This window comes from Oryza brachyantha, chromosome 7 (assembly GCF_000231095.2).
Source record: "Oryza brachyantha chromosome 7, ObraRS2, whole genome shotgun sequence".
NCBI lineage: Eukaryota > Viridiplantae > Streptophyta > Magnoliopsida > Poales > Poaceae > Oryza > Oryza brachyantha.
This window is the reverse complement of record NC_023169.2, coordinates 7,951,113-7,964,951: the sequence shown is the minus strand read 5'-3', so window position 1 is coordinate 7,964,951 and position 13,839 is coordinate 7,951,113. Positions and strand designations below refer to the sequence as shown.

General features: G+C 37.9%; 1 protein-coding gene and 1 pseudogene across 4 annotated transcripts; one reads left to right on the top strand and one right to left on the bottom strand.

Moving 5' to 3' along the window:
* Positions 1–5,254: 5,254 nt before the first annotated feature.
* LOC102714842 lies at positions 5,255–7,674 on the top strand (annotated as a pseudogene).
* Positions 7,675–10,320: 2,646 nt separating this feature from the next.
* LOC102713833 lies at positions 10,321–13,839 on the bottom strand. Of its 4 annotated transcripts, XM_006657573.3 has the most exons (4): positions 13,418–13,839; positions 12,515–12,586; positions 10,987–11,818; positions 10,321–10,872 (listed from the first exon to the last, which is right to left on the bottom strand). In XM_006657573.3, the coding sequence occupies exons 3-4, from the start codon at positions 11,805–11,807 to the stop codon at positions 10,617–10,619; spliced, it is 1,077 nt and encodes a 358-aa protein (XP_006657636.1). In that variant the 5' UTR covers positions 11,808–11,818; positions 12,515–12,586; positions 13,418–13,839; the 3' UTR covers positions 10,321–10,616. The 4 variants fall into 4 exon arrangements, with proteins under 4 accessions (XP_006657636.1, XP_006657634.1, XP_006657637.1 ...); XM_006657571.3 differs by having other exon boundaries at positions 10,321–11,818; XM_006657574.3 differs by having other exon boundaries at positions 10,321–11,617.

Below are 13,839 nucleotides of genomic sequence, written 5' to 3'. Positions count from 1 at the left end.
TTACAAATTTATTCTTGATCTAAATTGGTAATATGAATTTTAAAAGTTTGACCAAACGACAAATATTTTTAACCGGATGATTAAGAAACATTTACCAGTTTATCGTGATAGCAATGGTGTAGTTTTTGACCAAACTACAATTTTCCATTGACATTGTCACTCTCCATAATACACCAGGAGTCCATTGGACCGGGAATATTTTTCAAATATACACAAAATTCTCTTATGTAGTTGTAAGGTTAATGATTAATTTATACCTTTTAGAAGTTTCAAAAAATTATGAAATTCTGTGTGTAGCCTCTCTATATGACACGGAAGTTTGTGCATATATAAGTTTAATATTTTTATCTGTAAAATATAATTTATCCGTCATATGCAACATAATATACACTTTTCTCAAAAAATTAAAGTTCATGCAAGGAGGCTATGCAAAAAAGATTATAAGTTTTTGAAACTTCTAAGGAATAAATCAATCATGAACGTTGCATGTATATAGGTATTATTGAAGAAGAAAAATCACCGGCCCAATGGTATACTCTCTCCGTCCCACGAAAACCAACTTTTCGGTTTTTATGTCGAACGTTTGACCATCTGTCTTATTTGAAAATTTTTCAAAAAATTTTAAAAAAATTAGTCACACATAAAGTACTATTCATGTTTTATCATCTAATAAAAATAAAATTATTAATTGTAAATTTTTTTAAATAAGACGAAGAGTGAAACATTGTATCTGAAAATTTGTTTTGGGACGGAGGGAGTATTATAGAACAATTGGCAAACTTATTGGTATATTACATAAAATGTACATGTTAATGGAAAACTATTGAATTGTGAAAAACTCAATAATATGGAGTAGATTCTATCTTTTTTTATCCGATAAAAGTTTGAATCCAAATTTTTGAATTAAAAAACAAGCAACACTAATGCTGGATTTATGCTAGTGACCACAAGATAACATTAGATGATTACCGCCATTAACCATCTGGATTTTGGCTTTTCAATCAAAATTTTAAATCCAAACTTCTGGCATCACTAATGCTGCGTATAAAATACATTATGATTTGTTTGGTTAGATGGACAGATCTAGATTGGAGATGTCCATCCTGAGTTTTGCCAAGGAATGAATATTCTCTTTATATATTGGATTGAGGGAAAATGCCTTTCTTGCTGGATGAAGCTAAATATTTAGTGCACGATTTTATTGATAGTAGCATGTTTTTCTTTTAGCTAGTGACCACAAGATGACATTAGTAAATGTTAATGCATAACGATTGGTTTTTCCACAAATAAAATTGCAAGAAAATACTCAGGTAATTACGCGAATATTCTCTGACAGTCTATCAGCAAAGCTTTCTTTTATCAACAAGTAATCTGCTGCAAAAACCTACACTATCATCCATCTATTCACACTACCTAAGTGCCCCTCGTGTGTTCTTTTGGACTTTCTTTATATGATTTCTGTGATAGCTATTTAATAGTGTAAACGATAATTTGATAAGCGTGCATGTAAAACCGAGGAAAAATCTGAGAAAAATCTTGGGCACAGATGCTTAGCCATTTTGCGGGCACGTAGCAATTCGAAGAGAAGCAGAAAGAAAAAAAGAAAATAATCCCCGTATATCTTCCCAAACCCTAACAGTGGTGTGCAGCCGGCACGAATGCATCCTCCGTTCGTGCCACGTCGCTCCACTTGTCCCCGTGTCCCGCCTCCTCCGCCGTCGTCTCTCTCCCTTGCATCTATTGTTCCCTCTCTCTCTCCTTACTAGCTAGCCTGCCTTGGCTCATCCTCCCTATGACGAATGCACTTCTGGCACCACCTCCACCTACCACAGCCTTGTCACCTTGCTAGGTGTGGATTCATCCATATGTTAGTTTACAAGAACGGAGCTATAAAATTAGTTTATTGGGTTATCGGAGTCAGAATACACTAAATTTTATTTAATTTTTAGTATCATCTTAACCGCCTAAACAATATTGGCACCCACAATTTTTGGGAGAATAAATGAGCGTGTTCTTCGGGATGTGCATGGCCGTAGTCTTGGATCCTTTTCATGCCTCTAACATTTGTATGGTGTATATAGAGGAGATGTTTGTGTGTGTGCATTGAGAGATAGAATGTGCAGTCGGACAAACCTGCTTGCAAGGTTTTAATCAGGATGGTATATTTCTACGAAGATGGTACCACTTCCACATTTAACTAAATTACAAATATTTTTTTTCAACATCTTTATCAATTTATTTTTAGTGTTAATGAAATATCATGATCTTTACTATCTTAAAATTTAAGATAGGAGTTTCATCCGTAACCACCCATGAAGGAAAAAAAACTTCCCACGCAAATCGCACAGAAAAAAAAAAGAAAACAACAAAGTGATGTACGAACGAAAAAAGAAAAGCAAAACAAAAGCAAAACCAGACTGACCCACGCACGCACTCAACACGCCCAACCGGGTCTGGCGCCGCTTCATCGCCGTCGCCGTCCGCCGCTTCTCCGACGGCGCCGCCGGCGGCGGCCAGTTTCCGTCGCCGATCTGCGTCGATTTGATTTTATCAAGAGTTTGCAGTATGATGCAATTACAGCTCTGGAACTGTTGCTAGGGTGAACATATTGCATTTGCTTGTTGCTGGTTCACAAATGCGAGCAAGCCAATTTCAGTCTATTCAGATCAGACTTTGGCTGATGCGCTGCATATTCTTTCGGAGGAAAAAAAATAGAAATTGCAACTATTGACAGGAAAACCAGGTGTTTGATTGGATCGATACTATGCAGCGAACTTTATCTGCTTCTGGACGACAACTCCCCTATGTAGGAACAAAAAGTAAAGGATTCTCATTGTTTCAGTCTTCGTTTTTGCAATTTTGATCCATCCAGAAAAGTAAGGATTCCTGTGTTTTTCACGACATTGAGTGCTGAAGAATTCATGAAACTAAAGAGAAAGGATGAGGACAGTAGCACAGAGAAATTCACCAGCTACTGATGTCCATAGTCTGCTCAGCCTCAGACCAGGGCAGAGTAAAACAACAGACTGGCCGGTTACCAACCGCAAGCCGGACACCCTGAAGCAGGCAATGGAGAAGCTGATAGCTTCAAGAAGTAGTTGCAGCTTCATCGTCGACGAGCGCGGGTGAGTCGAAGGAGTAGTCACGGCAAGAGACATCATCTCCGTCTTCTTCCCGCCATGCATGGACTCGAGGATCGATGGGGGCACCTTCTTCTCGGCTGCGCTTGATCAGACCGGCTGCCGCGTTGAGCATGAACGGATGATTCAGAACTCATATGTGTAATTATTTCTAAAGATTTTTTTGGTTGGTATAATGGAAATGAAATATGTGCTTTGAGCTAAGTATTATTAAATATAATTTTGTTGCAACGCACAGACATATAACTAGTTGTATAACAACTATCTGACCAACCCAGATTTACGCTTATGCTGGTGGGTGACAACTATGAACTATAAGGCCTCGTTCGGTGGTACCTCTTCCCAACCTATATTCTCTTATTTTTTATGTGCACGTTTTTTAAATTGTTAAATGGTATATTTTTTAAAAAATATATAGAAAAGTTGTCTTTGAAAATCTTCATTTTCAAATATTTTATAGCTAATAATTAATTAATCATATATTAATTCGCTACTATGTTTTTTGCGCCGGTTACGTAACTGGCGAATGAACGCGGCCTAAGTACATGGACACATACACATTTATTCCTGAAAGAAAAAGATTATAACACTATATCAATATATGCAATGTACAAAATTACTATAAATACCGCTGTAGAATTTACTGTAAAAATTTTAAAAGGATGAGATTATATGGTTGAAGAGCTGCAAACAACATCTTCTTCCCCCTCCTCCTCTCATGTTCGTCGTGCTCTTTCCTGTACTCTCACTATATCTGTTGAAATTGGAGGAATGGGTCTACCGGTCTAGTGTCATGCTCAGCCGTTTTAATGGCCCCATGATGCCCACTGGCATGGGAACACTATAATTATGGTGGTGGTGTGAGTGTTGCTCACTAGTTGGACGAAATGGTGAAGTGTCTGCTGGTGTGCCTGACTTACATCAGTCGATGATAAGGGTATATTTTAGCTAAATTATTGCAATGGCACTATTGATTTTATAAATGGACTTTATTGTGAAGCTATGTTTTTAAGTAAAATAAGCTATAGTTTCGATTGTTAGAAGTCCTTATAGATAATTATAATTCTTTCTAAGTGAAGTAAGGAATTGGTGGGTTATCCATATTCATTCCTATAGAAAATTTGAAAAAAGTTGCTTGCTTCAAATGGAGCAAAGTGGGGCCAAATGTTGTGTGAAGGAGAAACATTACTCTAGATTACCCGTGGCAGAGGCTATAGGGACACATTTTTTACACAAGCCACGGATTGAGGTTCTCTCTTCTACAACCAATATCTGAAAAGTGTTTTTATTGGTAATATGATAATTTATAGAGCACACATTCATACTCATTTTGTTCTCTTAAATCTATCTATAATATGTACCCATTTTACCCTCTTCAGATCATGCTTCAAAGTTTCAACTTCTTCTCATGCTAGAGGCCGTTAACTTGGGGATAAGCAGGAAGAAATAGTGGCGTGATGGTCGAACCATAGGTTAATAATGACTATACTCATCATCAGGATGTAAATCTTGTAGACAATAAGTAGTACACGTGTACATGTGTTTTAATACGATTTTAGTAAGATTGATAATTAGTCCCGCTATACATACGACCCAATTGTATGACTTGCGTACGACTGAAATACTGTAACCATTGATAAGACAAGGGGGTCAAGTGAGTGACATTGCAGCCATTGGATAATTAATTCGTACGCAAGTCAGCACTATACCTATGACCCAATTGTACGACTGAAACACTGCAACCATTGATTAGGCAAATGGGGCCAAGTGAGTGGCACTGCAGCCGTTAGATGGTTGAGTCACATGTAAGTTGGATGGTTAAGTTGTACGCATAGCAATTTCCATCGATAATTTGCTACTCACATACATCTCTAAATGTGTGTCAAAGGGCACAAATGTTTTGTGCATTATGTGTTTGAATCTCTCACTGTAAATTCAATAAAAAAAACTTTAGGCAAAGGAATGTTCAAATTATAATAAACACATATACATAACCTTTCTTCATAAACAAATATAAACAATAGTTCATCTGCATCTGTGCATGTGTATATGTGCAGCTTTATACAAAATAACAAGGAGAGGTACACACACCATGCCAAGGATAGAAGTGCTGGATGTCACCCACAGAATATCTGGTGCCTTTTTCAGGTGAATGCCTTCCCACTGCCTATATCAAAAGCATCCATCATTTGTAGCATTTGCTCTCTCTCCCCATCTCCCCCCCTCTCTGTCTTCCCACTGAACTCTTTCAACCTGGAGACTGGGAGAAGGTGGAGGAGATCAAGGTGGCAACCCCTGCAGGTGCTGAGTGCAGGAGGTGCATCCTCCCTTCCATTGTGTGCTCACCCTGCTATGCTCCTTCAGCACCCAGCCATGGGTGCTCCTGCTCACCTCCAGCAGCAGAAGCCTGCAATGGCAGTAGGCAGAAGGTTCATGGGGCAGCAGTTCCTCCTCATCATCCAGAAGGGGCCCATCACCATGAGCCATCATGCACCCAGAAGAAGCCTGTGAAGAGCAACCTCAAGAAGGCACCACCAGCTGCAGCTCAGGAAGGGAGGAGCAAGGTGCTGGTGGTGAGCAGGAAAGTGAGCTGGCCAGATGCTCATGGCAAGGATCTTGCCCATGTCTTGGAATTCCATCCCAGGTAGGCATAGTGAAAGAAATATCCTAGGAAAAATGTAATTAAGGGTAATTAATTTGAATTGTTTCAAGGTTCAGACAATGGTGGCCTCATATCAATGGCTGCTGGTGAGCAGGCTAGCTATAGTTTTCTAAATTGTGCCTCTTTTAAGCGCTCATGATAGCATATATGCTATCTTTGCCTAGATGCTAGATCTTCATATGCCTTTTATTTTCTTGAAATTGAAAAATGTTCATGATTGATGCTAATTTGTCTATTGAATTGCATGGTTGATCTAATGGTGTAACTATTTTTATTCTTTGATAGTATATTGGAGGATGGGAATCTGAAAGGAGCAGCAAGATCCTGCATCTGTGTGATTCTGTGAGCTAGATTGATAAGCCCCAGTCAGAGGTAAAATAAAGCTATGGAACTCGAATACCACAAATTTGTCACACTGTTGCAGAATTGCTTTCTGAATCTTACCATTATTTTTTATCTGTTGCTGCTAGGTTTCTACTAGAAGATACTGATCACTTTTGCTAAAATGCTAGCTAGCCAACTCGCACCAATTTTTGGTCAACTAATATAGAAAGTTGGCTAGTTTTGTTTTTCGCAAGTGACGTACGACATTGATGTTATATCAGCTGTACATCCAGACCATACGGAAGTTGAGAACAAAGTCGAAATATTCAAACCAATTAAGACCGCCTGCTTTTACTTTTAAAATATCAAGTTTAAATAATGGTGTTCAATCGTGTTTTATCGTTGTTATTCTTTGATTAATTACCAGAGCTTCTGCGCTTAGTTTCGAATACAGATAATTGTGCTCTTCAAGCATTTAGACAATCATCGTCGAAGGAATGTTCTTCCAAAATTAACGCATTATAGCCGTAAAAATGAAACCCTTTCAGGTTCCATTGGAAATACAATGTTTACTTTATAAATTAAATTACTTCATGTAAAAAAAATATCTCTAGTACAGAAAACCTAATAGTGTGGACAGGTGGGCTGGAATTAATGTTCCAAGACGTACCTCAGCGCAATGGCCCAGCGATGACCTATCACCATCTCTCTGATGCACACAGCTGCCGCTAGCTGGTCTTTGCAAAACCGACAATGAACTCTCTTGTCGGAGGGGCCCCACACGCCAGCCAGCAAGATCCCCTTGCCACTCTCAAACTTCACCCTCATGTCCTCCTTCCCATCATTCACAAATTAGTTGCCGCCAGTACACATGTGTGTTGTGACAATTTATTTGGCGATTTGGCATTATATATATATATATATATATAATTGATGACTTTGTATTTCTGCAGTTTCACTTATAGATAAGCAAAAAAATATCCTTTGTTATCATTGGCATGACCAAACGTTGAAAGATTTTTGCATGATTAAATTTGCATGGGCTTTGTCTAGTTGATTTCCATGTTCAGAGAAAAAAAAAGCTTATAATTAACTTTATTAGTTGGAAGCAACTGTTTGCTTTTCTGTCTTCAGATAGTTATGACCTTGTCGATGTTTCAGTGTTCAGATGATTTTTTTGCTTCAGGTATGTGACCATGAGGCAAGCACATCATCTCACAAGGCAAAGGGACAAGGCACTGTTTGTCTGAAATGCATGATCTCTGTTCCGTGTACAAGTCGGGGGGCTGGAGTTGATCAGGTGGTTCTGCAAGTGAAGAGACAGAGCTTTCCTTGAGCACCATCAGTGCGTGCTTCCAACTGTATGCATGTCCCTTATGTGGTTCATATCCTGGCAAGCCCAAACAAAATATTACCTCCATCTAATGTTAACTATTTATATAGCCAAAATCTTTTATATTTTGAGTTGGAGGTAATAATTCAGTGCTTTCTGTCATGGCTCATGAATCACATTTTCCCACCAATGCCACAATCTTTAGTTTAATCCAATCATAGATGTATTTCAGACATTCAGTCCTCTTGAGCAGAACTGCAGTGAGGATTCGGCTTCTACTGATATAATACTGATCTAGTACCATCATGATATATATATATATATATATATATATATACAAAATATGAGATTTTCTAAATATTTTTATATTAAATTACTGCCAAATTTAAAGGTTTCATTGAATCTATTATAAATACCAAATATTCATGAGTACTACATTCATCAGTTTTCTATAAAATATGGAATCCTGCCTTAGTACACAGATAATTAACTACTCTCTTTACGCCGGATCTCTAGCTGCTATAAATATCTAGGTATGCATGTATTGTTCGTAATATTTTCATATGACAATGTTACATTTTTGTGAGTACAGATATTAGGTCAAATGGCCCTCATATAATCATGTTTGGTTTAAGTTTTAGAGAGGACAATTAATTTTTACTGTCTTCCGTGGCAGTCACCAAAATACTTGTTTGGTTACTAATTACTAGTATAAACTAACCTGTAAAAATTGTAGAAAAATACAACATTTTAAAACTATTTGAAAGACAGATTAATATAGACATACCATTTTCAAAAGTTTAATCCAAAAATTTAAAAGAGGTATTGATGGTCAAAGATTGAACGTCTTGGCTTATTGCCTGACATTTAACAATAATTTCACAAGATTTTAAAACTTTAGGACATGTTTAAAAGTAGAGTTTTGGTATAGTCCTTTAGACAAGATATGCTTATTTAGAGATAACTCCTACAATAGTTGAGATAATAAATGCTCTAACCGTTAATACATAAAAATAATTAATTATTTATTATTATTATTATTATTCTTTCTTTTTTCCACCCTTATGTAACGAATTTTACAAGACAAAGAATCATCATGGAGCCGTTAGCCATGACAACAATATTTATCTATCGTCTCTTCTCTCTACATCAGAAAATATGTTAAGCCAGTCTCAGTGCGGTTTTACAAAGGGTTTCAATCTTATTAAATAACATGCTATATAGGCAAAAATGATAATGTGGCGTATATTTTATGAGATATGTCATAGAATTTATAATGAGATAGATAAGTTGAGTTTTATAGGGGATAAAACTTGATATATACATTTACCTAGATCATGAAACTGGATTGAAATCTACACTAAGAGTAATTTGTTTTATGTCCACATATTTAATTAATTCCTACCAGTCACTTTGATGTAATATGTAAGTGACATGTTACCATATGAAACCATAAAGTGAAATTTTGTATTGAGAATACTTGTTTTATTCATCCATTCAAATATGTTTTCATGATGTAGCGCTATTAAAAATCCCACGATAAAATATTGTACGGAAAATGGTCTAATTAGCAATGCTAAGACCTCTCTATTAATCCATTGCACCTACCTTTTGAAGTGGTTTCTATTCTCTCGGCCCATGCAGCCATGCTTGAACTGATGGGCGTCAATTAGTTGGGGGAAGGTCAGTTGGTTTGGGAATTGAATGGGAAGATGTTTTCTACCAATTAATTTCTAAGTTGACATTTGAGAGTAAGGATAAAAAAACTATAGCATCTATTAAAATGGTAAGCTTCCTTGTCCCATCAGTGATGAGAAATGCTAGAGTGTTATAAGAAACGCCAAGGAGAAGCGTGTGAATCTTACTTTGTTTTAATAGTGAAATTCATTTGGTCTTTACTTCAAAGAAACTATTATCTAATTACAAAATTATAGTTTATTAAAATAAATACTTAGATTAGATTACCACACTAAAGACAGATATTATCATTTATAGTTGATTAGAGTATGCATCGCCATTTTTTTTAAATCAGCAAAACAGAATTTTCAAAATCAGAAACGCAAGGAGAAGCGTGTGGATCTTACTAATCGGTTTCTCTTGCTACTAAGGCCTTGTTTAGTTACTAAATTTTTTTCAAAAACATCACATCGAATTTTTGGACGCCTAAATAAAGCATTAAACATAGATAAACCAAAAAACTAATTGCATAGTTATGAAAGAAATCTTGAGACAAATCTTTTGAGTCTAATTAGCCCATGATTAGCCATAAGTGCTACAGTAACCAATATGTGCTAATGACGGATTAATTAGGCTCAAAAGATTGATCTCGTGGTTTCTAGGCTAGCCGTGAAATTTGTTTTTTTATTTGTGTCCGAAAACCTCTTTCGACATCCGGTCAAACATTTGACGTGACACTTCTCCTAAAAATTTTCTGAATCTAAACATCACCTAAAGTATAAGCTTCATCTTTAAAAAACAGATATTCTCCAACAAGTAGACTTTTTTTAAGAACTAGATTAGCTAGGTTATGATGCATTGCACGCTTCTAGCACCGTATCTTTACGGTTACACTTATACTTACTTTTATTTATTTAGAGTTGTTACACTTATGTTTATGTTTATAAGTTAAAAAAAATTAAATTTTTAACCTTAAATTTAGAGTTCACTTTGGTGTTTTTCACCATAGTCAATGGCTTTTAAATCGCTAATAATAGAATACGATGTGTTCCATCTAAGCAAATGAACTATACCAAGGAACTAAAAGACGATGTCATCACGAAGATTGGAGGCTCGTTCGGATATGCAAAAAAAAAAAAAAGAAAAAAAGAAAAAAAACAAAACAAAAACAAAAGCTTGCACTGAAGTCAACTCCGAATGCCATTTTTCGCTTCACAATTAGATGTCCAATGCACATCGGTCAACTAGGCCAGTCAAGTAGTCAAGAATTGCATCTGAACGTTACAACAATACTGAAGATGATATTTAGGGAGCAAAGTCTTGCCTCTAGACTAGATTGTTAATAATATACATTGATAATTTGATATATAGCATAAACCAACTAAAGAAACGTAAATTTGAGTTTGACATTGATATTTACAAGGATAGCTTGGCTGTTTTTGCCGATTAATTTGTACAGCAAGAGCAAATGCTGCTTAGATCAATCACGGGTATGATGTCTCCTGTGCGTGTACCTCAAACGCTGACGCCTGGGCACAGTCGATGGGTCATCTAGGCTCCTGTTGATACCTGAACGATAGTTGCTACCATTCGGCCGATCAAAAGGTTGGGGACGAAAGCCACGATAATTGCTGCTGCTGTTCATGTGCTGTCGACTGAAGAAGCCTCGACGCACCGGGTTGCGTGAGCTCGGCCGACGGATGCTGTGCCAATCTGAACGTGAGCTGCTCCTGTCACTGAAAGAAAACCGTGGCTGAGTTCGGTTATTCTGAGGCTGAAACCTTGGCAGTCCATGCCTTTCCTCTGCCCAGAAAATAGACGATCCCGGAGCATCATGCGGCCAGACATACCTGTTATCAGGTGATTCTAATGAGTCCTGAACCGGTGAATACCACTCGTCATTACTTTCATCTCCAGTGTTTTCATCAGGTGACATCGCATCTCTGGTCTCGATGACATAGTCGCCCACTATTATTGCCCCAGGATTCTGGGACCTGATTGCGCTTATGACATCACCAACCTCCTGCTCACGCTCAAGGAGATCCCAAGTCCTTTTCCTTGAAAGATCCACATGAGCAGGCTTTGCAAGCAAATGAACAGTTCTGGCATGTTCACGCAGCTGCTCGTACGTTCCAACAAATTTGCAGGACTCATGAGAGCATGCTCTCAACTTCTCGTTCAGATACTTCCTCACTTCTGAAGCAGGAATCCAGCCGGATACAGAACCTCTACAGAGAGGGCACTTCAAGTCAGCTGAACTTTGCATGGCATCATGACATTCTTCCATTACAATGCTATCTTCTACAGATAATGTTGAATTTGCAGGTTCTTGGTTATTAGCATTATTGGTACGTCTTTGTCTGGGAATCATACTATAGTGAGAGCTTCGTTCAACAGTTCTGTTATTGGAGTTTGAAATCACCGAAGTGGTTGAGTGTGAAGCACGGACCTTACTATCTCCATTCATTTCTCTGAATCGATCTAGGCAATTAGAGTGTCGATGACTAGTGTTACAAACGTAACATCTACAACCATTCTTGTAGGAACTGCATATAAGTAAAACAGCATTGTGTGGTTGCTCCATACAAATAGGGCAAGAAATCCTGTCCCATTCCATATGCAGAGCAGTGCATGATGTGACTGTAGATCTGTTACTTTTCCTACTTGTCATCTTGAAATCAACTGTGTTGAATTCACTTAATCGTTAGAATTTTTGAAAGGAAGACTATTCAGTGTTCAAACTGAGCATTTACGCAATTAGCGAAAAGCATTGTCTTGCTTAATATAGCTTTATATACTCATTAAAACCCATCAAAATTATAGCACCAAACATGAATGATCCAAATTGGAAGTGTCCAAACAAATATTAAAGCCAATTAGTCAGGTCTAACACAACTAAGAAAAACTGTGTAAAAATGAATTTCAGACCATTTCGCAAGCATTAGACTTTAGTTTCCAAATAAATATTAGTCCTAGGGAAAGTATTGTGGTGGCTAGCGCAGAAGATTCATGCACTGAAAATATTGATCACACTTCAAAGAAATTCTAGTATTAATAGACATGCGCACAAAATTCTATGAGATTCAATAATGGAGATGGGCATAAAACAATTCATAAATGCAGTTAAACAAAACACCACAATAAAATTATTAACTACCTTTCGTGAATCATTATATCCATCGTTTCTAGATAGCATTAGGAAGGACAAGCGCAGAAGCCTCTCATAAGAAAAAGCATTTAGTGTTCAACATAGTTGTTTAGATGCAAAAGGAAAAGGTGTTGACAACATGTACACAAATGAAACTAAGTGATAAAAGAGGAACAAAGGGGACATTAAACATATAAGAATAGATACATTTTGGACAGATTAGTACTAACCTACAGGGAGCAGCTGAATGCACTGAACACTTCGGAAGAATATATCACAGTTATGGCGTTACCAGTGGAACCCTGAGAAAAAATGTTTACAGTTAGTAAAGAGTTAGACAAGTAGAAACTGAAACCAAAACCACTGACAAGAATAAAGAAACCCATAGAATCAAACAATGTGCTGCCAGTTATATATAGATAGCACACTGCTTTAAACACAAGGTATATGGTGCATTGCGTTAAACAAGTCACCATACTTCCATCAATTTGGACAAGCAATTGCCCAAATTTGTAACCATTTTTGCATTTATCACACTTTGGTGGAAACAAGACTTCTGTTAAAAAAATGTTGGATATCTTATGACACGCAATATTAGCATTAATCTCTCGATGGTAGAAACAAGAATTGCTGTATAAACATGTTAGACCTCTTTCAACACAAATTAGCTATGTCCGCGCATCATTTATTCCAGACACACTCCTAACCAAATGCACATGTACAATTAGGTAAAGTTTCTTGTTGGAAAAATGAACTAAAAAGATCGTTTCATGGAAAGCCAAAAGATTTAGTTCATGACTGCAAAAAGATTCAGCATGTTTTCATCACGTGTATCACGGTGAATATCCTTAAATTACCATAAAGAATTGCACCTTTTATGAGAGGCTATTCTACAAACATTAAAAAACTATGAAAAATCGCGCTCCCATGCCAAGACAAGTAAACTCTGTCCTAGCCGATTTCACGTATCCTAGATCGATCGATCATCGTCACACCTCGTACAAACGAGGATGACCGGAAAGGGGGAGGAGAACTCCTGACGCTTCTCTTTTCTCGGTAACGCACCCGTAAAGCTACAATCCCCGCACACAAATCACCCAGAACCAAAATCGCCGTACACCCGACGAACATACCCCCCAAATCAGCAACCGATGGCCGCAGGGACCGACCCCTTCCCCGCACATCCCATCGATCGGCACACCGGATCGACCGATCGATCGATCGGCAGCGGCAGATCGAGAAGCGGGGACCCGAGGGACGGAGGGGAGAGGGGGAGGGAGGGAGAGGGGGGGTGGAATTTTACGGAGGAGGGTTTGACGCGACTCCAGATCGGATGACCCCCCCTCCCCTCCTCGTCGCCGTCCCTCCGCCGCTGCCGCCTCTTTTTTCTCTTTTCCCCCTTTCGTTCCTTCTCTTTCTTCTTCCCTCTCCTCCCTTTTTTTCCTTTCGGTTTCTTTCTCTTCTCGCCGGTCGTGTGGGTGTTGGGTTCAATGGGTTGGGTGGCGGTGGCGGCGGCTTCGCTTGGTATCGTTGCGGTTGCGGTTGCGGTTGTGGT

Excerpts from the sequence above, each read along its gene's own strand:
- LOC102713833 (XM_006657571.3), bottom strand. The coding sequence starts at position 11,807 with ATGACAAGTAGGAAAAGTAACAGATCTACAGTCACATCATGCACTGCT.